This window comes from Ips typographus, linkage group LG2, assembly GCF_016097725.1.
Source record: "Ips typographus isolate SLU linkage group LG2, UJ_Ityp_2.0, whole genome shotgun sequence".
NCBI lineage: Eukaryota > Metazoa > Arthropoda > Insecta > Coleoptera > Curculionidae > Ips > Ips typographus.
The window spans coordinates 3370072-3388368 of record NC_138423.1 but is presented as its reverse complement, the minus strand read 5'-3'; the positions used below and the strand labels follow the sequence as shown (position 1 = coordinate 3388368).

The 18297-nt window shown below is 35.9% G+C and overlaps 2 protein-coding genes across 6 annotated transcripts in view; one reads left to right on the top strand and one right to left on the bottom strand.

Annotated features, from left to right (window-relative positions):
* Window positions 1-7567, top strand: part of LOC145724024 (uncharacterized) — a 39204-nt gene extending 31637 nt beyond the window's left edge. Inside the window, exons 11-14 of one of the 2 annotated variants that reach the window (XM_081972088.1) lie at window positions 105-219; window positions 277-412; window positions 469-633; window positions 6795-7567. In XM_081972088.1, the coding sequence (XP_081828214.1) occupies window positions 105-219; window positions 277-412; window positions 469-633; window positions 6795-7207 (829 nt within the window). In that variant the 3' untranslated portion in view covers window positions 7208-7567. Of the gene's footprint in view, window positions 1-95; window positions 220-276; window positions 413-468; window positions 634-6794 lie in introns of both variants that reach the window. The other variant, XM_081972087.1, reaches the window with a different exon arrangement.
* A 3137-nt stretch (window positions 7568-10704) lies between these two features.
* LOC145724450 (uncharacterized) overlaps window positions 10705-18297 on the bottom strand; it is a 28005-nt gene continuing 20412 nt past the window's right edge. For 3 of the 4 annotated variants that reach the window (XM_081972725.1, XM_081972726.1, XM_081972724.1), the window contains 3 exons: window positions 15451-15558; window positions 11282-11383; window positions 10705-11228 (listed from right to left, as the gene is read on the bottom strand). In XM_081972725.1, coding sequence (XP_081828851.1) covers window positions 11217-11228; window positions 11282-11383; window positions 15451-15558 — 222 coding nt within the window. In that variant the 3' untranslated portion in view covers window positions 10705-11216. The remainder of the gene's footprint in view (window positions 11229-11281; window positions 11384-15450; window positions 15559-18297) is intronic. The other variant, XM_081972727.1, reaches the window with a different exon arrangement.

The following is an 18297-nucleotide window of genomic DNA, read 5'->3' as shown; positions in this document are numbered from 1 at the left end:
GAAAGATGATCGGCTTAAGCTATAAAATCCACTGTCCTAATTGACGAATAGTTTAGTTTAATTAAACTACATTCCGAGTTCAATGTTCAATGCAGATCACTCAGGTATCGCGCCCGTCAATGCTTAAGAGAAGCATGTGCCAATGCCAATTTAAATATGCTGTTAGACACCCCAAGTACTAGCACAGGGATAACTTGCTCAAGTTCCTCTTTATACAGGGTACAAGTCCAGTCCAGTTTTTCGTACACTCTTTAAGTTAACAATGCTTTATTTAAGGTTTTAGAACAGGATTCCGACGATGAGGCTTTGAATCTAACTGTCGATAGTCCCGAAAATGACGAAGAGGAAGACCATCAGTCTTCACATAACGAAGGAGAGAACCTAATTAACATACTACCAACACCAATTAATGGTAGTGTTTTTTTACCGATTTGTGTACAATTTATCATAATTACCGTGATTGTTCAGGTACTCAAGAACACGTGATAAATGGTTTGGACGTTCCACAAAGTTCAGTCGATTATCCAAGTCCTGAAAGCGGCCAGATGTCTAATGAGGATGGTCCTAGCAACGGAAACGTCGTAACTGTTAGGCATAGTGAAGAGTACAACAATGGAGCTTCAACTAGTCGAGGTTAGTGCTAACTACTTGATGGTATACGATGATTTTTCTTGCTTTTAATTTTTTAAAGAACTTTCTTTAGCAAGTTATCACTCTTTAATGTGAATTTACCAGGTTGAACCAGTTATTTTGTAGACTTTATTGTCTCCAGGATGTTTGTTTAAGTGTAAGTGAAAGAAAAACCACAAAGTCGATCTCCACAAAATTTATTAAATTACCATTATCTGCTATCTTCTCAACATCTTCAGGGGATTAACAATCTGCTGGCTGTCATTCTGCAAAAGGGAGACTGTGAGCATTGTTAACCCCCTGAAGAGGAGTGTCTGATACTCTAGATTAGATACTCTCTCCTGCCGTTTGCAAAACTTGCAATGTTCTTTGCGACAAACTATCAGCATTGGCAGGGGATCGTCTTTTCAGGTGTCTGAAGTCAAAATCGTAAGCTTGAAGTTTCTTCAACCAACGTGTCCTTCCGGGTTCTTCTTCTCTCTTCTCCCGTATGAGAAACTGTAGTAAAACTTCTACTACAGACCACGAACGAGCCAAATTCAGCGTCCAATGTGGTCCCAACAGACGTAGAATGGCTCAAAAGTAACAATTATGGAGACTAGAACAACACCGGAATCGATCTATGCCGGTTTTGAGACGAAATAATACAATTTGGCACAGATTGACCACGAACGAGCCAAATTCAGCATCCAATGTGGTCCCAACAGACGTAGAATGGCTCAAAAGTAACAAATATGCATACTAGAACATCAGCGGAATCGACCTATGGCGGTTTTGAGACGAAATAATACAATTTGGCACAATAGACCACGAACGAGCCAAATTCAGCATTCAATGTGGTCCCAACAGACGTAGAATGGCTCAAAAGTAACAAATAAGCATACTAGAACATCAGCGGAATCGATCTAGGCCGCTTTTGAAACGAAATAATACAGTTTGGCACAAATGACCACGAACGAGCCAAATTCAGCGTCCAATGTTGTCTCAACAGACGTAGAATGGCTCAAAAGTAACAAATATGCATACTAGAACATCAGCGGAATCGACCTATGGCGGTTTTGAGACGAAATAATACAATTTGGCACAATAGACCACGAACGAGCCAAATTCAGCATTCAATGTGGTCCCAACAGACGTAGAATGGCTCAAAAGTAACAAATAAGCATACTAGAACATCAGCGGAATCGATCTAGGCCGCTTTTGAAACGAAATAATACAGTTTGGCACAAATGACCACGAACGAGCCAAATTCAGCGTCCAATGTTGTCTCAACAGACGTAGAATGGCTCAAAAGTAACAAATATGCATACTAGAACATCAGCGGAATCGACCTATGCCGGTTTTGAGACGAAATAATACAATTTGGCACAGATTGACCACAAACGAGCCAAATTCAGTGTCCAATGTGGTCCCAACAGACGTAGAATGGCTCAAAAGTAACAAATAAGCATACTAGAACATCAGCGGAATCGACCTATGCCGGTTTTGAGACGAAATAATACAATTTGGCACAGATTGACCACAAACGAGCCAAATTCAGTGTCCAATGTGGTCCCAACAGACGTAGAATGGCTCAAAAGTAACAAATAAGCATACTAGAACATCAGCGGAATCGATCTAGGCCGCTTTTGAAACGAAATAATACAGTTTGGCACAAATGACCACGAACGAGCCAAATTCAGCATCCGTAAAGAACTTTTTGTAAACAAAAGTTCTTTACGAGTGACGCAGTAGTTTCTCTCAGATTTTCCCAACGGCTTGCAGTAATAGCCGTTGACCACTTCTTGACCATTTTGGATCTCAGAAAGAACGGTTCCTATGCCAAACTGAGAAGCATCGGTGTCCAAAGCAAATGTTCCTTCTTGCGATGAATAAGCCAGAATAGGTGCTTTGATAAAACGCTTCTTCAATTCCGTGAAAGCTTGCTGACAATCCGGTGTCCAGGAAAATTGGTTGTCCATTAAACCTAAGATGCAAAGGTTTCGCAATCTGTCCGAAATCCTTTACAAATCTTCGATAATAGCTACACAATCCAAGAAAACTTCTGACATCTCTTTTATTCTTGTGTATGGGCCAATTCCTAACAGATTCAATTTTCGTTGGTTCGGCTTCCACTCCCATTTGAAGAAACGAAATGTCCCAAAAACATTAATATACAAGGTGGTCTATCAGGAACCATTATGAAAAAACCGTACGGAGCATAATTCTGAAAATTTGGTGGTCGACGGGGGCAGTTCATATAAAATATTTTCAAAATCGTGGCGCTTCCGGTTATACCGGAAGTACGTACCAACTCGCTTATTTTAAATGGTCTCCCTGTAAATTATTATATTTTTAGATTCTGATAACGATATCAAGTAGGTTTCATATATGGATAACCTATATCTATCTGCAACGGTTTTCGAGATATTGACGCATAAAAAATGACATTTCTATGTTTTTTTAGCCTAGTAGCGATGTCTCCAAAGTCTTCATCTACTAAATCGAATTCTTCGTCGACATAATTTTCTTCTAGTTCATTCTGCACTATACAGATAGTAAACTTTGTCCTGGAGCTATTTTAAATTTTTTGATTTTCTCGTTTGCTTATTACTGCACCTCATTTCTTTTAATAACGCAATAACAGTTGTGTTAACAGCCTCAACTTCTGTAGGTTCCAAGTTTTCTTTAGGCAATTGCCGCAACACTTCATCTTTGTTGAGGGGGATTAGTCCAGTTTTCCTAAATCCCGTTAAAATGTTTTCTTTCGCCGTGGGCATAATTCCATACATCAATTTTGTCAGAAGTCTAGGGAATGCACTCTTTGTTATACTTGCTTCTTTCCTTCCAGGTCCCTATTTCCATTCCAATAAAATTCGCCACCATATTCTCTTAAGCGGTGCCGAAGAATGCAACATCCAATAGTTGCGTTAAGTGTGTCGATTTGGGTGGCAAAAATACCATGTCAACATTATATTGTTTGAGTTCTTTTATCACTTGCAATGAAATGTGCGAAGATAAGTTATCCCCTATAAGGACCTTACGGCCCTCCAATTTTCTAAAGTAAGGTCATAATCCAGTCTTCGAAGCAATTCATATCGAACCACCCTGGGGGCCTATTCTTGAAAGCAGGAAATTCTCAAGAGAAGTGTTGATAGAATGTGACAGAATAACTGACAATGGTGGGTTTCTGTCACATTCTACAGGTCTTTCTGTTGATTGAGGGGGCCTCCTTCTGTCCATGAATCATATACATTTTGAGCCTTATAGACTACATAAGGATGTAGTGTACTATTCCATCGCCTGTAGCAGCAAACATTATAGATGTGGCCGACTTGCTCGTATTCATAACTCGTTCGGGATACTTATTACAACCTCTTCGGAATATAACATTTTCTGCCAACGTCGTCCATTCAGTTGATCTCATCACAGTTTATCAGGTTGCTCGGTGGTACATCTTTTAAGGCTTCAGAAAGATTGTGAAAATATTTATTCACAATGTCTCTAGCAATATTTGCTCTGGAGCTTTTGATGTTCTGGCACATGCGATTTGAAATCCGGTCTTATGTCTCCAGAGGAAACCGTAAACAAATTCCTTTCTTGGTAGAGTATTTCTGAAACGTGTAATGGTTCTGCCAATAAGTTTATCCAAGTAATTTTTGACTAAAAGCTGGAAATCGCAAGTGTCAATAGGGTAGCCCAACTCAGCGCATATACGGATGTTTTCTATGAAAAGTCTTTCCTCTTCTTGTGTAAAAATAGTTGAGACCACCTTGTTTTTTGACATTTCCTTTTTTAACGCCGTCTTTGGAATATCAAATCTAAGAGCCTCTTCTCTGTACGTCATCTGATTGCATCGTTATGGCCTCAACAGCTTGTCTAATTGTGTATCTCCTTTTTGCCGTAAATTCTCAGGCATTTTCGAATTTATGACGTAGTTCCTATTCACCTGCCTACGGTGTTCCGATTCACCTGTAGGTATCCAAAAAAAATGCAATAATTTATGGAATGTTGCTTGTTTTTTTAGCAACAAAATTAAGAGGGCGGTTTGAGAGGGACTCCATTACAATAATAATGCACTTTGAGCGATTTCTACTTAGTTTTGGTCCTATCCGCCCCAATGTTCCGACTTACCCCATTTGACGGTAACATATACCCCGTTTGTGCATTAAGCTTGGTTCACATGAATCCGGAATATTCGCGGAATGCGGACAGCGGAAAAGCCAATCAGCGTTCTGTCCGTCTATCCGGACCGGATTGCTAATTTTGATATTTTCCGCGCGTAAACGTCGTAATCATGACATTCATGACAGGGACAGAAAACAAAACAGAAACAGCAAAGCAAATATGTTCGTGGAGATGAACGAAAACGATTTTAACACTACGCTAATTGATTTTGTCCAAAGTTACCCCATTTTGTGGGATTTTAAGCACCCTCAACACAAGGATAATAATGCCTTGAAGAAGGCTTGGCTTCAGATTGCCAATCGAATGAAAACAATAGGTATTCGGTACAGTCAGAGAAAAAAGCGCTGTCAAAGTTTGAACTGACAGAAACACAGTTTGAAAAGGCAGTCAGCAACAAAATCGTCTGTTAAACTCACTTGGAGTGAGAAAATGACAGTTTTAAGCACATTTTTGGAATCTTTATTAAATTTCTTATCCAATAACCTAAAAAAAAATCACAAAATTTGGTACAGTCAGGGAGAAAAGTGCTGCCAAAGTTTGAACTGGCAGAAACACAGTTTGAAAAGACAGTCAGCGACAAAATCGTCTATTAAACTCACTTGGAGTGAGAAAATAACAGTTTTATCCACATTTTTGGAATCCTTATTAAGTTTCCTATCTACTAACCTAAAAAAACACTAAAAAATCGAGTGTAGTCAGTTAGAAAAACAGTATCAAAGTTTGAACTGCCAGAAACACAGTTTGAAAGGACAGTCAAGGACAAAATCGCCTGTAAAACCCATTTGTGGTGTGAAAATGACAGTTTTAAGCACATTTTTGGAATCCTCATTAAATTTCCTATCTACTAACCTAAAAAAACACTACCAAATTGAGTACAGTCAGAGAGAAAAACAGTGTCAAAGTTTGAACTAACAGAAACATAGTTTGAAAGGACAGTCAAGGTCGCCGACAAAATCGCCTGTAAAACTCATTTGTGGTGTAAAAATGACAGTTTTAAGAACATTTTTGGAATCCTCATTAAATTTCCTATCCAATAGTCTAAAAAAACACTAAAAAATCGAGTATAGTCAATTAGAAAAACAGTATCAAAGTTTGAACTGCCTGAAACACAGTTTGAAACGACAGTCAGAGACAAAATCGCCTGTAAAACCCACTTGGAATGAGAAAATGACAGTTTTAAGCACATTTTTGGAATCCTCGTTAAATTTCCTATTTAGTTACTTGGAAAAACCGTATAAAATGTGGTACAGTCTGGGAGAAAAGCAGTGTCAAATTTTGAACTAAAAGAAACAGTTCGGAAGGACAGTCAGGGACAAAATCGCTGGTGAAACCCACTTCTAGTAAGAAAATGTTTGATTTTAGTACATTTTTGGAATCCTCAGTAAATTTCCTATTCAATAGCCAAAAAAAAACAAAAAACATATCGGTACAGTCATGGTGAAAAATGGTGTCAAAGTTTGAATTGTTAGAAACACAGTTTGAAAGGACAGTCAAGGACAAAATCGCCTGTAAAACCCATTTGTGGTGTGAAAATGACAGTTTTAAGCACATTTTTGGAATCCTCATTAAATTTCCTATACAATAGTCTAAAAAAACACTCAAAAATCGAGTATAGTCAGTTAGAAAAACAGTATCAAAATTTGAACTGCTAGAAACACAGTTTGAAAGGACAGTCATAGTTTTCCGTGCGTAAAAAGCATTCATTCCGCACGTTCCGCACCCCGCGCTCCGTTATAATTCCGGATACATGAGAACCGAGCTTTAAACGACCAAAACGGAAGTCGCCATCTTTGTCCACGACATTCGCCTACTGCGCAATTAAATGAAACTTGTTGAGAATGTTGAGAGGTTTGGCTACATTGCATCGTCTATGATGTGCCCGCATTGTTATGTGGCGGATCCTTTACCTACTCACGACTACTTTAATCAACAACTATGCTATTTTATTCTTTATGTAATTGTAACACTATGTAAGTATTTATAATTTCTTTTATTAGGTACTACCGATATTCCCACATCAAAGCGGAAAAACCTCAAAAGGTCCCACGTGGCCACAAAAAGCAACGTCAGCGACTCAGAAGACGATTGTCCCGCAACCACAAACGGCTACAAGTTGGTAGACGGTTACGGATCCTCGTCGACTGACTCTGACTTTGAATATCAACTACGCACTCCGCCAACCAAACGTCGTACCGTCAGCCAATCAGATTCGGGTTTCGGCACGTGCCCGAGCAGTCACAGGTCCACAAGATTAACGAATTTCAGTGGCAAAAAAGCACCGGAGACGTCATCCCAAAACGGTCACACTAGCGACGAGGAACACAAATCTGAACGGTTTAGAAAACGGATCCGCAAGGCTCGAATGAACTTTAGAAATCGCGTGTGCGCTAACGATTCGGATTCGAATTGAGTGCCGGACTGATTAAACAATTGACTTATTAAATAAAATATCTGGGTGTGATAGTAGAGTGTACATAAATTACGTAGAATCGGCCAATATTCAGTATAGCAAATCCAGTGCCCACTTTCCAAAGTCTTTCATAGTTAAGCAGTTTTCTTTCAAACTGTTTTGTTCGATGGGAATTGCGCGAGTTTGTGATGAAAGCAGAAAGATTTGAGCAGAAAGGCATTTTTATTGGCTATACGCACGTTTAAGCAGTAGCAAAGTTGGTACGGAGAGAACTATTATTTTCATTTCAATGTTAATTTTATTATAGTGTCATTCTAATTATTTTAAAACAAATTAAAGTATTTTCGGTTATACATATAACCAGTTTGTTTTATTCAATCCAATTAATAATCTAACCCGCTCATTTACATAAATATTAGCAACTCTGACATTGTTACAAGGTGTTAAGATTAAAGTAAGTATGCACACCGGTACACGTCACAGATTAGATATTTTCTCTGTCCTGAGCGGCCTGCAGTGAAACTATGTCAGGGAATAGAAAAGATAAATCATTACATAGCTTATTTTGAGGTACGTAATGACCAATTTTATCACACTGGTGCGATAATAACTGATTTTGACTAACATTTCAAGTTTTTAGTTTCTTAGAAGAAAAAACATTTTTACATTCTTCATAGACTTAAAAATATCAAGCTTTAAAGCTTTTTTTATTTCAAGCTTTTTCACTATTAAATTGACTTCTAGACACTTCAGTGTTAAAAATTCGAACATTTCTTAAAAATCTACACTGTTTTTAGTGCTTTAAGGCTTCAGCCTGAAAGCCAGTTTGTACACTGTCCATAGACTTGAAAATTGGAGCATTTCTAAAAAATTCAGACTGTTTTTAGTGCTTTAAGACAGAAAAATCGATTAATAATAAGTCTTCTTTATCTTTAGTAATGAAAGTAAAAATTTGGCACTAAAGGCTGCAATATTAACCTTAAAAATGAATTAGTCCGAAAATTTTATTTGGACTGTTTCCAGAATCCAAAATCCAGATGTTCAAACCATGCGTCACACGTCAAAACTGTCAAACCATGCTCAAAAGTTGCAAAAATCAGGATTTAAAAACGTTTTCTTGTATTTGTTATAAAAAGTGTTTCTGAGTATTATGACAGTTATTTTGACAATTATCACATGACGTCTAGCTGAATAGTGTTCTACAATTACGTGACAACTGTCACTAACGTCAAAACTGTCAAACAATGCTCAAAAATTGCAAAAATCTTATTTAAAAACGTTTTCTTGCAGTATTTGTTATAAAACGTGTTTCTGAGATTTATGACAGCTATTTTGCCAATTGTCACGTGACCGTCTAACTGAATAGTGTTCTACAATCACGTGACAACTGTCACTAACGTCAAAACTGTCAAACCATGCTCAAAAGTTGCAAAAATCAGGATTTAAAAACGTTTTCTTGCAGTAATTGATCTAAAACGTGTTTCTGAGAATTATGACAGTTATTTTGACAATTATCACATGACGTCTAGCTGAATAGTGTTCTACAATTACGTGACAACTGTCACTAACGTCAAAACTGTCAAACCATGCTCAAAAATTGCAAAAATCTTATTTAAAAACGTTTTCTTGCAGTATTTGTTATAAAACGTGTTTCTGAGATTTATGACAGCTATTTTGCCAATTGTCACGTGACCGTCTAACTGAATAGTGTTCTACAATCACGTGACAACTGTCACTAACGTCAAAACTGTCAAACCATGCTCAAAAGTTGCAAAAATCAGGATTTAAAAACGTTTTCTTGCAGTATTTGATACAAAACGTGTTTCTGAGTATTATGACAGTTATTTTGACAATTATCACATGACGTCTAGCTGAATAGTGTTCTACAATTACGTGACAACTGTCACTAACGTCAAAACTGTCAAACCATGCTCAAAAATTGCAAAAATCTTATTTAAAAACGTTTTCTTGCAGTATTTGTTATAAAACGTGTTTCTGAGATTTATGACAGCTATTTTGCCAATTGTCACGTGACCGTCTAACTGAATAGTGTTCTACAATCACGTGACAACTGTCACTAACGTCAAAACTGTCAAACCATGCTCAAAAGTTGCAAAAATCAGGATTTAAAAACGTTTTCTTGCAGTATTTGTTATAAAACGTGTTTCTGAGTATTATGACAGTTATTTTGACAATTATCACATGACGTCTAGCTGAATAGTGTTCTACAATTACGTGACAACTGTCACTAACGTCAAAACTGTCAAACCATGCTCAAAAATTGCAAAAATCTTATTTAAAAACGTTTTCTTGCAGTATTTGTTATAAAACGTGTTTCTGAGATTTATAACAGCTATTTTGCCAATTGTCACGTGACCGTCTAACTGAATAGTGTTCTACAATCACGTGACAACTGTCACTAACGTCAAAACTGTCAAACCATGCTCAAAAGTTGCAAAAATCAGGATTTAAAAACGTTTTCTTGCAGTAATTGATCTAAAACGTGTTTCTGAGTATTATGACAATTATCACATGACGTCTAGCTGAATAGTGTTCTACAATTACGTGACAACTGTCACTAACGTCAAAACTGTCAAACCATGCTCAAAAGTTGCAAAAATCAGGGTTTAGAAACGTTTTCTCGCAGTATTCGATATAAAGAGAGTTTGTTGGGATTCGTGGACTGCTTCCCTGTCCTGAGCGGCCTGCAGGGACTCATGCAGTGAAACTATGTCAGGGAATAGAAAAGAAACTTCTTTCTTCATCTCACTCTGACTTGCATGTTCTACTATAAGTCTGCCTTGTTTAAATCTCTGTTTTTATCTCTATCAAGTTACATAGTACCCCTACTGTATTCCCAGTCCAACTAAGGGTTTCATCTGGTCTATCCATCTTGTTGGTGATCTTCTCATCGGTCGATTTCCATCCACTTTCTCCAACACAATAATGTCTCTTTAAATTGAAATGATTGAGCTGACTAATTGTCTAAAGTTTTCAAAAGAAGAACGGAGAAATGTGGTAAAATGACTGAGCTGGCTATTTATCCTGAAACTTAAAAAGACGAACTGATGAAAGAAGAGCAGAATAATGATTGAGCTGGCTAATTGCCCAGAAATTTCAAAAGAAGATCGGAGAAATGTGTTAAATTAACTGAGCTGGCTATTTGGCCTAAAACGTAAAAAGACGAACTGATGAAAGAAGAGCGGAAAAATATCTCCAAATAATTTAGCTGGCTAATTTCGTAGACATTAACAAAAACGAACTAATGAAAGAAAAGCGGAAGATTGATTGAGCTGGCTAATTGCCCAGAAATTAAAAAAGACGACCTGAAAAAAGGGTAAAGGTTGGCGTTAGCAAACCTTTGCAGGAAAATTTAATTATTGTTTAGACTAGTGTTTTGCTTGCAAATCCACTAGCAAGGAATTACTTACAATATTTTTTACTTATTGAATCTACAAAATTCGAAATTGGGGATTTAATGGTTTGTTAAAACAAAATGGGTATATAAGTATATTTGCCAAAAGCTTTGTGCATTTATATGCTATAAATTGTTAAACATTGATAATCTTTCTAATATAAATTTGTCAACATGAATATAATATCTTATTTAGTACTAAAACATATTCAGCCAAAATAACTATGTAAATTTTAATCATTTGCCAAAACAAAGTAACAGAACATATTTACAAATGAGTATTTTAAATTGAGAGACAGACCAGAATAGACAATATAGTTGTTCTAGTAAAAATATCAGAACTAGAATATTTAATACATATAATAGAAGTTAAATAAATCAAAATTGATTACTAAACCTGCAGAATGTTGCACCAAAGTAGTTTTTACTTAAATAAATCACCAAAAAAGTGTAAAAAAAAATAATGTAAAACGCTTGTACTATAAAACACACCCACAATAAGAGAGTTACTATAAAACTGAGGTATTTGGACTCGAAGACTCAATGTAGCGCACTAAGGGCAGGCAATTTTTTCCGCTGCCATTATTATGAAACTTAATGGTTGTCCTGAAAAAATGCTTTTTTAATAAAAACTTCAACCTTTTGACAGAAAAACTTACTGGTCTGTGCAATAGCGAACCGGCTAAAGAACCCAAAATGCCACCTACTGAACCAAGACCGCCTACGGAACCTTCGCCACCCACTTGAGGCCCATGAGGCTGCTGCAAAAGAAACCAATATGAAGTTATAGGATAATATAGTTTAACTAAATAAGCATGACAGTCATCCGCTGTTCGTTATGGGGTGAGCAGAGCGGACGTGACGTAATTCAACGAAACCATATAATTCTACCAACTGTCAAGTTACGTCATCGTGCTTCACGCCCTCTAAAGAGCGTCAACAGAAACACCCTTTCATCAGCAGGCTTAATTGATTCTCGTCTAGACCAAAACAGTCACAACTTTTTTCTATCAAATCAGATATTAAAATTTATTTCTTTTTTGATGCTTTATAGGTTTCATCAATGTTGTCAGGTCTACCGTTAAAACGGTATATCTACTGTTTTTGTAGTTCTTCTACCGTTCTCCTTTTTTTTGTATATACCCTTTTTTAATTACGTTACGTTGCCATTATGTTGATTGTGAAACTGTTTATATACTTTTTCAATTTATTGAATAGGAAATTTAATAAAGATTCTAAAAAATGCGCTTAAAACAGTAATTTTCTTACTTCAAATTATTCTCTAAAACCACGTGATGTCAGTCACTATTGTCAAAATTTTACTAGAATTTGGAAGAATTACATTTTAACACAGTTTTTGAAACAAGACGATTTTCTGAGATTTGACAGTTATTTTGCCAATTGTCACGTGACCGTGAAGCTAAATAGTGTTCTACAATCACGTGACAACTGTCACTAATGTCAAACTGTCAAACCATTCTCAAAGGTTGCAAAAATCAGGATTTAAAAACGTTTTCTTGCAGTATTTGATATAAAACGTGTTTTTGAGAATTCTGACAGTTATTTTGCCAATTGTCACGTGACTGTCAAGCTAAATAGTGCTCTACAATCACGTGACAACTGTTACTAACGTCAAAACTGTCAAACTATGTTCAAAAGTTGCAACAATCAGGATTTAAAAACGTTTACTTGCAGTATTTGATATAAAACATTTTTCTGAAAATTATGACAGTTATTTTGCCAATTGTCACGTGACAGTCAAGGTAAATAGTGTTCTACAATCACGTGACAACTGTCAGTAACGTCAAAACTGTCAAACCATGCTCAAAAGTTGCAAAAATCAGGATTTAAAAACGTTTTTTTTGCAGTATTTGATATAAAACGTGTTTTTGAGAATTTTGACAGTTATTTTGCCAATTGTCACGTAACCGTCAAACTAAATAGTGTTTTACAATCACGTGACAACTGCCATTAACGTCAAAACATGCTCAAAAGTTGCAAAAATCAGGATTTAGAAACGTTTTCTTGCAGTATTTGATATAAAACGTGTTTTTGAGAATTATGACAGTTATTTTGCCAATGGTCACGTGACCGTCAAGCTAAGAAATGTTCTAAAATCACGTGACAACTGTCACTAACGTCAAAACTGTCAAACTATGCTCTAAAGTTGCAAAAATCAGGATTTAGAAACGTTTTCTTGCAGTATTTGATATAACACGTGTTTTTGTGAATTATGACAGTTATTTTGCCAATTGTCACGTGACCGTCAAGCTAAATAGTGTTCTACAATCACGTGACAACTGTCACTAATGTCAAAATTGTCAAACCATGCTCAAAAGCTGCAAAAATCAGGATTTAAAAACGTTTTCTTGCAGTATTTGATATAAAACGTGTTTCTGAGCATTATGACAGTTATTTTGCCAATTGTCACGTGACCGTCTAGCTAAATAGTGTTCTACAATCACGTGACAACTGTCACTAATGTCAAAACAGTCAAACTATGTTTAAAGTTGCAAAAATCAGGATTTAAAAACGTTTACTTGCAGTATTTGATATAAAACATGTTTCTGAAAATTATGACAGTTATTTTGCCAATTGTCACGTGACCGTCAAGCTAAATAGTGTTCTACAATCACGTGGCAACTGTCACTAACGTCAAAACTGTCAAACTATGTTCAAAAGTTGCAAAAATCAGGATTTAAAAACGTTTACTTGCAGTATTTGATATAAAACATGGTTCTGAAAATTATGACAGTTATTTTGCCAAATGTCACGTGACCGTCTAGCTAAATAGTGTTCTACAATCACGTGACAACTGTCAGTAACGTCAAAACTGTCAAACCATGCTCAAAAGTTGCAAAAATCAGGATTTAGAAACGTTTTCTTGCAGTATTTGATATAAAACGTGTTTCTGAGCATTATGACAGTTATTTTGCCAAGTGTCACGTAACCGTCTAGCTAAATAGTGTTCTACAATCACGTGACAACTGTCACTAATGTCAAAACTGTCAAACTATGTTTAAAGTTGCAAAAATCAGGATTTAAAAACGTTTACTTGCAGTATTTGATATAAAACATGTTTCTGAAAATTATGACAGTTATTTTGCCAATTGTCACGTGACCGTCAAGCTAAATAGTGTTCTACAATCACGTGACAACTGTCACTAACGTCAAAACTGTCAAACCATGCTCAAAAGTTGCAAAAATCAGGATTTAAAAACGTTTTCTTGCAGTATTTGATATAAAACGTGTTTTTGAGAATTATGACGGTTATTTTGCCAATGGTCACGTGACCGTCTAACTAAATAGTGTTTTACAATCACGTGACAACTGCCATTAACGTCAAAACTGTAAAAACATGCTCAAAAGTTGCAAAAATCAGGATTTAGAAACGTTTTCTTGCAGTATTTGATATAAAACATGTTTCTGAGCATTATGACAGTTATTTTGCCAATTGTCACGTGACCGTCAAGCTAAATAGTGTTCTACAATCACGTGACAACTGTCACTAATGTCAAAACTGTCAAACCATGCTCAAAAGTTGCAAAAATCAGGATTTAGAAACGTTTTCTTGCAGTATTTGATATAAAACGTGTTTCTGAGCATTATGACAGTTATTTTGCCAATTGTCACGTGACCGTCTAGCTAAATAGTGTTCTACAATCACGTGACAACTGTCACTAATGTCAAAACGGTCAAACTATGTTTAAAGTTGCAAAAATCAGGATTTAAAAACGTTTACTTGCAGTATTTGATATAAAACGTGTTTCTGAGCATTATGACAGTTATTTTGCCAATTGTCACGTGACCGTCTAACTAAATAGTGTTCTACAATCACGTGACAACTGTCACGAATGTCAAAACTGTCAAACCATGTTGAAAAGTTGAAAAAATCAGGATTTAGAAACGTTTTCTTGCAGTATTTGATATAACACGTGTTTTTGAGAATTATGACAGCTATTTTGCCAATGGTCACGTGACCGTCAAGCTAAATAATGTTCTACAATCATGTGACAACTGTCACTAACGTCAAAACTGTCAAACCATGCTCAAAAGTTGAAAAAATCAGGATTTAGAAACGTTTTCTTGCAGTATTTGATATAAAACGTGTTTCTGAGAATTATAACAGTTATTTTGCCAATTGTCACGTGACCGTCTAACTAAATAGTGTTCTACAATCACGTGACAACTGTCACTAACGTCAAAACTGTCAAACTATGCTCAAAAGTTGCAAAAACCAGAATTTAGAAACGTTTTCTTGCACTATTCGATATAAAGAGTGTATTTGAGATTTATGATTTTTGACAATGGTCACGTGACTGCCTAGCTAAATTATCCTATATTATAAGATTAACATTTTTGACAACTATTAAAAGACACCCTGTATAATAATGTAAAATGAATGAATTACCGTTAATACCTACCGTTTTTTGACTGATTATTCTACCGCCATTAAATATTTTAACTTGGCAACACTGGGTTCAACATTTTTTCGTTGCAAGTACCTAAAAACTTAAACTGAACTAATGCTACCAGATTTTAGAAAATGTTTTCATAATAAATTCGGCTTATAAAACACACAACTTAAACTTTATGACACATAAAATTTACAATTTTTTACCAGAAAAAGTTTGAACATTAAATAACCCAAATACCTTGAAACGTAAAAAAATATAGTTTGACAATGCAGCCTTTTTATAAACTCACATAATCAAAACATTTATCTCAAAATTTCTACATTAGAATAGTAAACTCTTTGTACTCTTATTTACCAAGTGTTTCATCAACACTCTGTAGATTATAAAATGATTAGGACTAGCCTACTAACCTGTTGGTGTCCTCCTGATAAAAGCCCAGAAAGTAGAGACTCCACAGGTCCTTGCTGCTGCTGTTGTTGTTGTTGTTGTTGTTGTGGGTGAGGATATTGACCGTACAGCTACAAGAACAAAGCTTCATAAAAACATTGCCAAGTATCAAAAAGTTAACGAAATTTGTTTAAATATTTTGGCCCTAGCTCATTCATATTTAAAAAGTATTAATAAGGTGATGTTTGTTAAGGATATTTAAAGCTGTTATTATTTTATGATATTTAGAGTGTATAAGTGATTTCAACTGGCTCTTAAAGCTCTAAAAACCTAAGTGCCAGCAAATAAAAAATAAATTGCTCTGGAATATCTTATACAGTATTAAAAAAATAAACTACAGTACTGACAGTAGCGAGACAATGACGGATGCTAACAACATAGCAGAAGTATGGAGGCAATACTGCAAAAAAGCTTTCTTCTACTGATAGAGCCGAAGACCATGGTTTACCACAAATTGATGAGGTAAAAAAAGATCCCCCAAAACTTATTGTGGAGGGAAAGATTAATAATAAACGACCAAGAGGGTGTCCGACGTGCTGGATGGATGAAACCAAAGAAATCATTGGTCGCGGTCTGCAAGAAGCTTCTCTTGCAGCTCAAGAGCAGGATGGAGAAATACAATCCGAGCAATAGAGACATGATGTCACAAAAAGAACAAGAGAGACTGACAGTAGCAGTAAAAAGTTTTATTTTAAGCTTTTTGAGCCGTTCTCAGAAACTTTATAGAGGAAGAGTACAGTCCTCTGGAAATAGAAGAACAAGCTGGTTTTCGATCCGGCCACTCTTGTCTGGACCACATATTTAGCCTTATCCAACTAAATAAAAAGAAAGTCGCCAGGAACAGAGATCTTCTGTTTGTCGATCTTACGAAAGCATACGCCACCGTACCCGTTCAAAAACTATGGCAATTCTAGAGAGATTCTACATTCAAGATCAAAGTGAAAAACAACATCTCAGACAGCTTTCCAGTTACGAAGGGCTTAAGGCAAGGCTGTTGTTTCTTTCTCACACTATTTAAAATCTATCTGAACGAAGCTTTGAGGCGATGGAGAAGATCATGTAGTGGGATGGGCATACAAATAAGTGATGAGAGAACCTTATACACCATGCACTTTGCAGATGATCAGGTTGTTACCGCACAAGACAAAGTAAACCGTTCCAAAGCCAAATATCTATGTACTGGAGACGACAGAAATAACCTTCACCCACAAGAAAACGAAACGATAAGCTGCTGTACTGAATATACATACCTGAGGAGGAAAATTGATGACGGAGGTCGAACAGAGAAAGAAATAGAGGATCGAATTATAAAAGGGAAAAGAAGCACCTCTTATACCCCCAAATATTCAAAAGTATAGTGCTGTATGGATGTGAAGCCACAAATTTAGAGAGCCGGCTACTATCTTTAGAAATGAACTTTTGGCGTAGATCAGCATCAGGAAGGTTGAAATTGGAAAAAATAACGAATGACAAAATTAGAGAAATTATGAAGGTAGAGACAACTATAGCAGAAGAGATCCAACGTAGATAACTAATATGGTATGGACATGTAGAGAGGATGGAAGATACTAGAATACCTAACGATCCTCAAATGGACGCCGACAGAAAACAGGAAGACCCAAGGGGACATGGACTATGAATAGAGAAAGCTATGTCGGAACGAAAGCTGCAACCAGAGGACTGGGAAAGACAGAAGAGGCTGGAGGCTAGAAACCGGAAAGCGCAGGACGCTATGAAACCGACTATACATATACAGGGTGGTCCAGTTTTAAATGTCAATAATTCACCATTTGATAGCTAAACAAAAAATAAGTTGACTTGCATTATGTCATTTTTCTGAAAAACGTTTCTTAAGGAAGATACAGTCCTCCAAATTTCAATTTAAAAAATCGTTTTATAATTTAAAACTGAACATCCAAGACTTGTGAAAGTCCAAATTTGTACTGAATAGTCTAAAAACTTTTTTACTACTAGGAATGGTCTTATGATTCACTTTCTCAGACTGCCATCCTGGTTGAGTGTCTGAAACTGGCATTCAAGAACTAAAAAAAGTCCGGAAATCAAGACAAAGATTGTATTGTGCATGAAACTCATTTTTTACTACTAAAAATAGCATAAAAGTTGACTTTTAATGCTAAAACGGACCTTACTAGGACTAAAGAGAGTCCAAAAGTATATTTTCAAGACTTTAATTGGTGTACAACTCAATTTTCTGGACTGGACAACAAGTCTAGAAGTAAATTAAATTTTCGGACTAGTTTATTTCTAACAATTAGTTCTCAAGACTATTATTGTAGCATTTGGTACCAACATTTTTTACTTTTATTATTGAAGAAACTTGACTTTTGGAAATAGTCTTAAACTCGATTTTTCAGTCTTAAAAAGCACTAAAAACAGTCTGAATTTCTTAGAGATGCTACAATTTATTGCACCTATGAGTGTAGAAGTCAATTTAATAGTGAAGAAGCTTGAAATAACATTTTCAAGATTATGGTCAGTGGACAAACTGGCTTTTAGGCCTGATAAGTCAAAAACTTTGTAAAGACAGTCTTGAAACTCGATTTGAGGCACTGAAAACAGCCTTAAAACACTAAAAACCGTCTAGTTTATTAAGAAATACCCGAATTTTTAGCACTGAGGTGTCTAGAAGTCGATTTAATAGTGACAAAGCTTGGAATGCCATTTTAAGTCTATGAAGAATGTAAAAATTGTTTTTTAAGTTTGCTAGGTCAATAACTTGGTGAAGATAGTCTTGAAACTCGATTTTCCAAGCTGAAAGCAGTTTTAAAGCACTAAAATTAGTCCAGAAT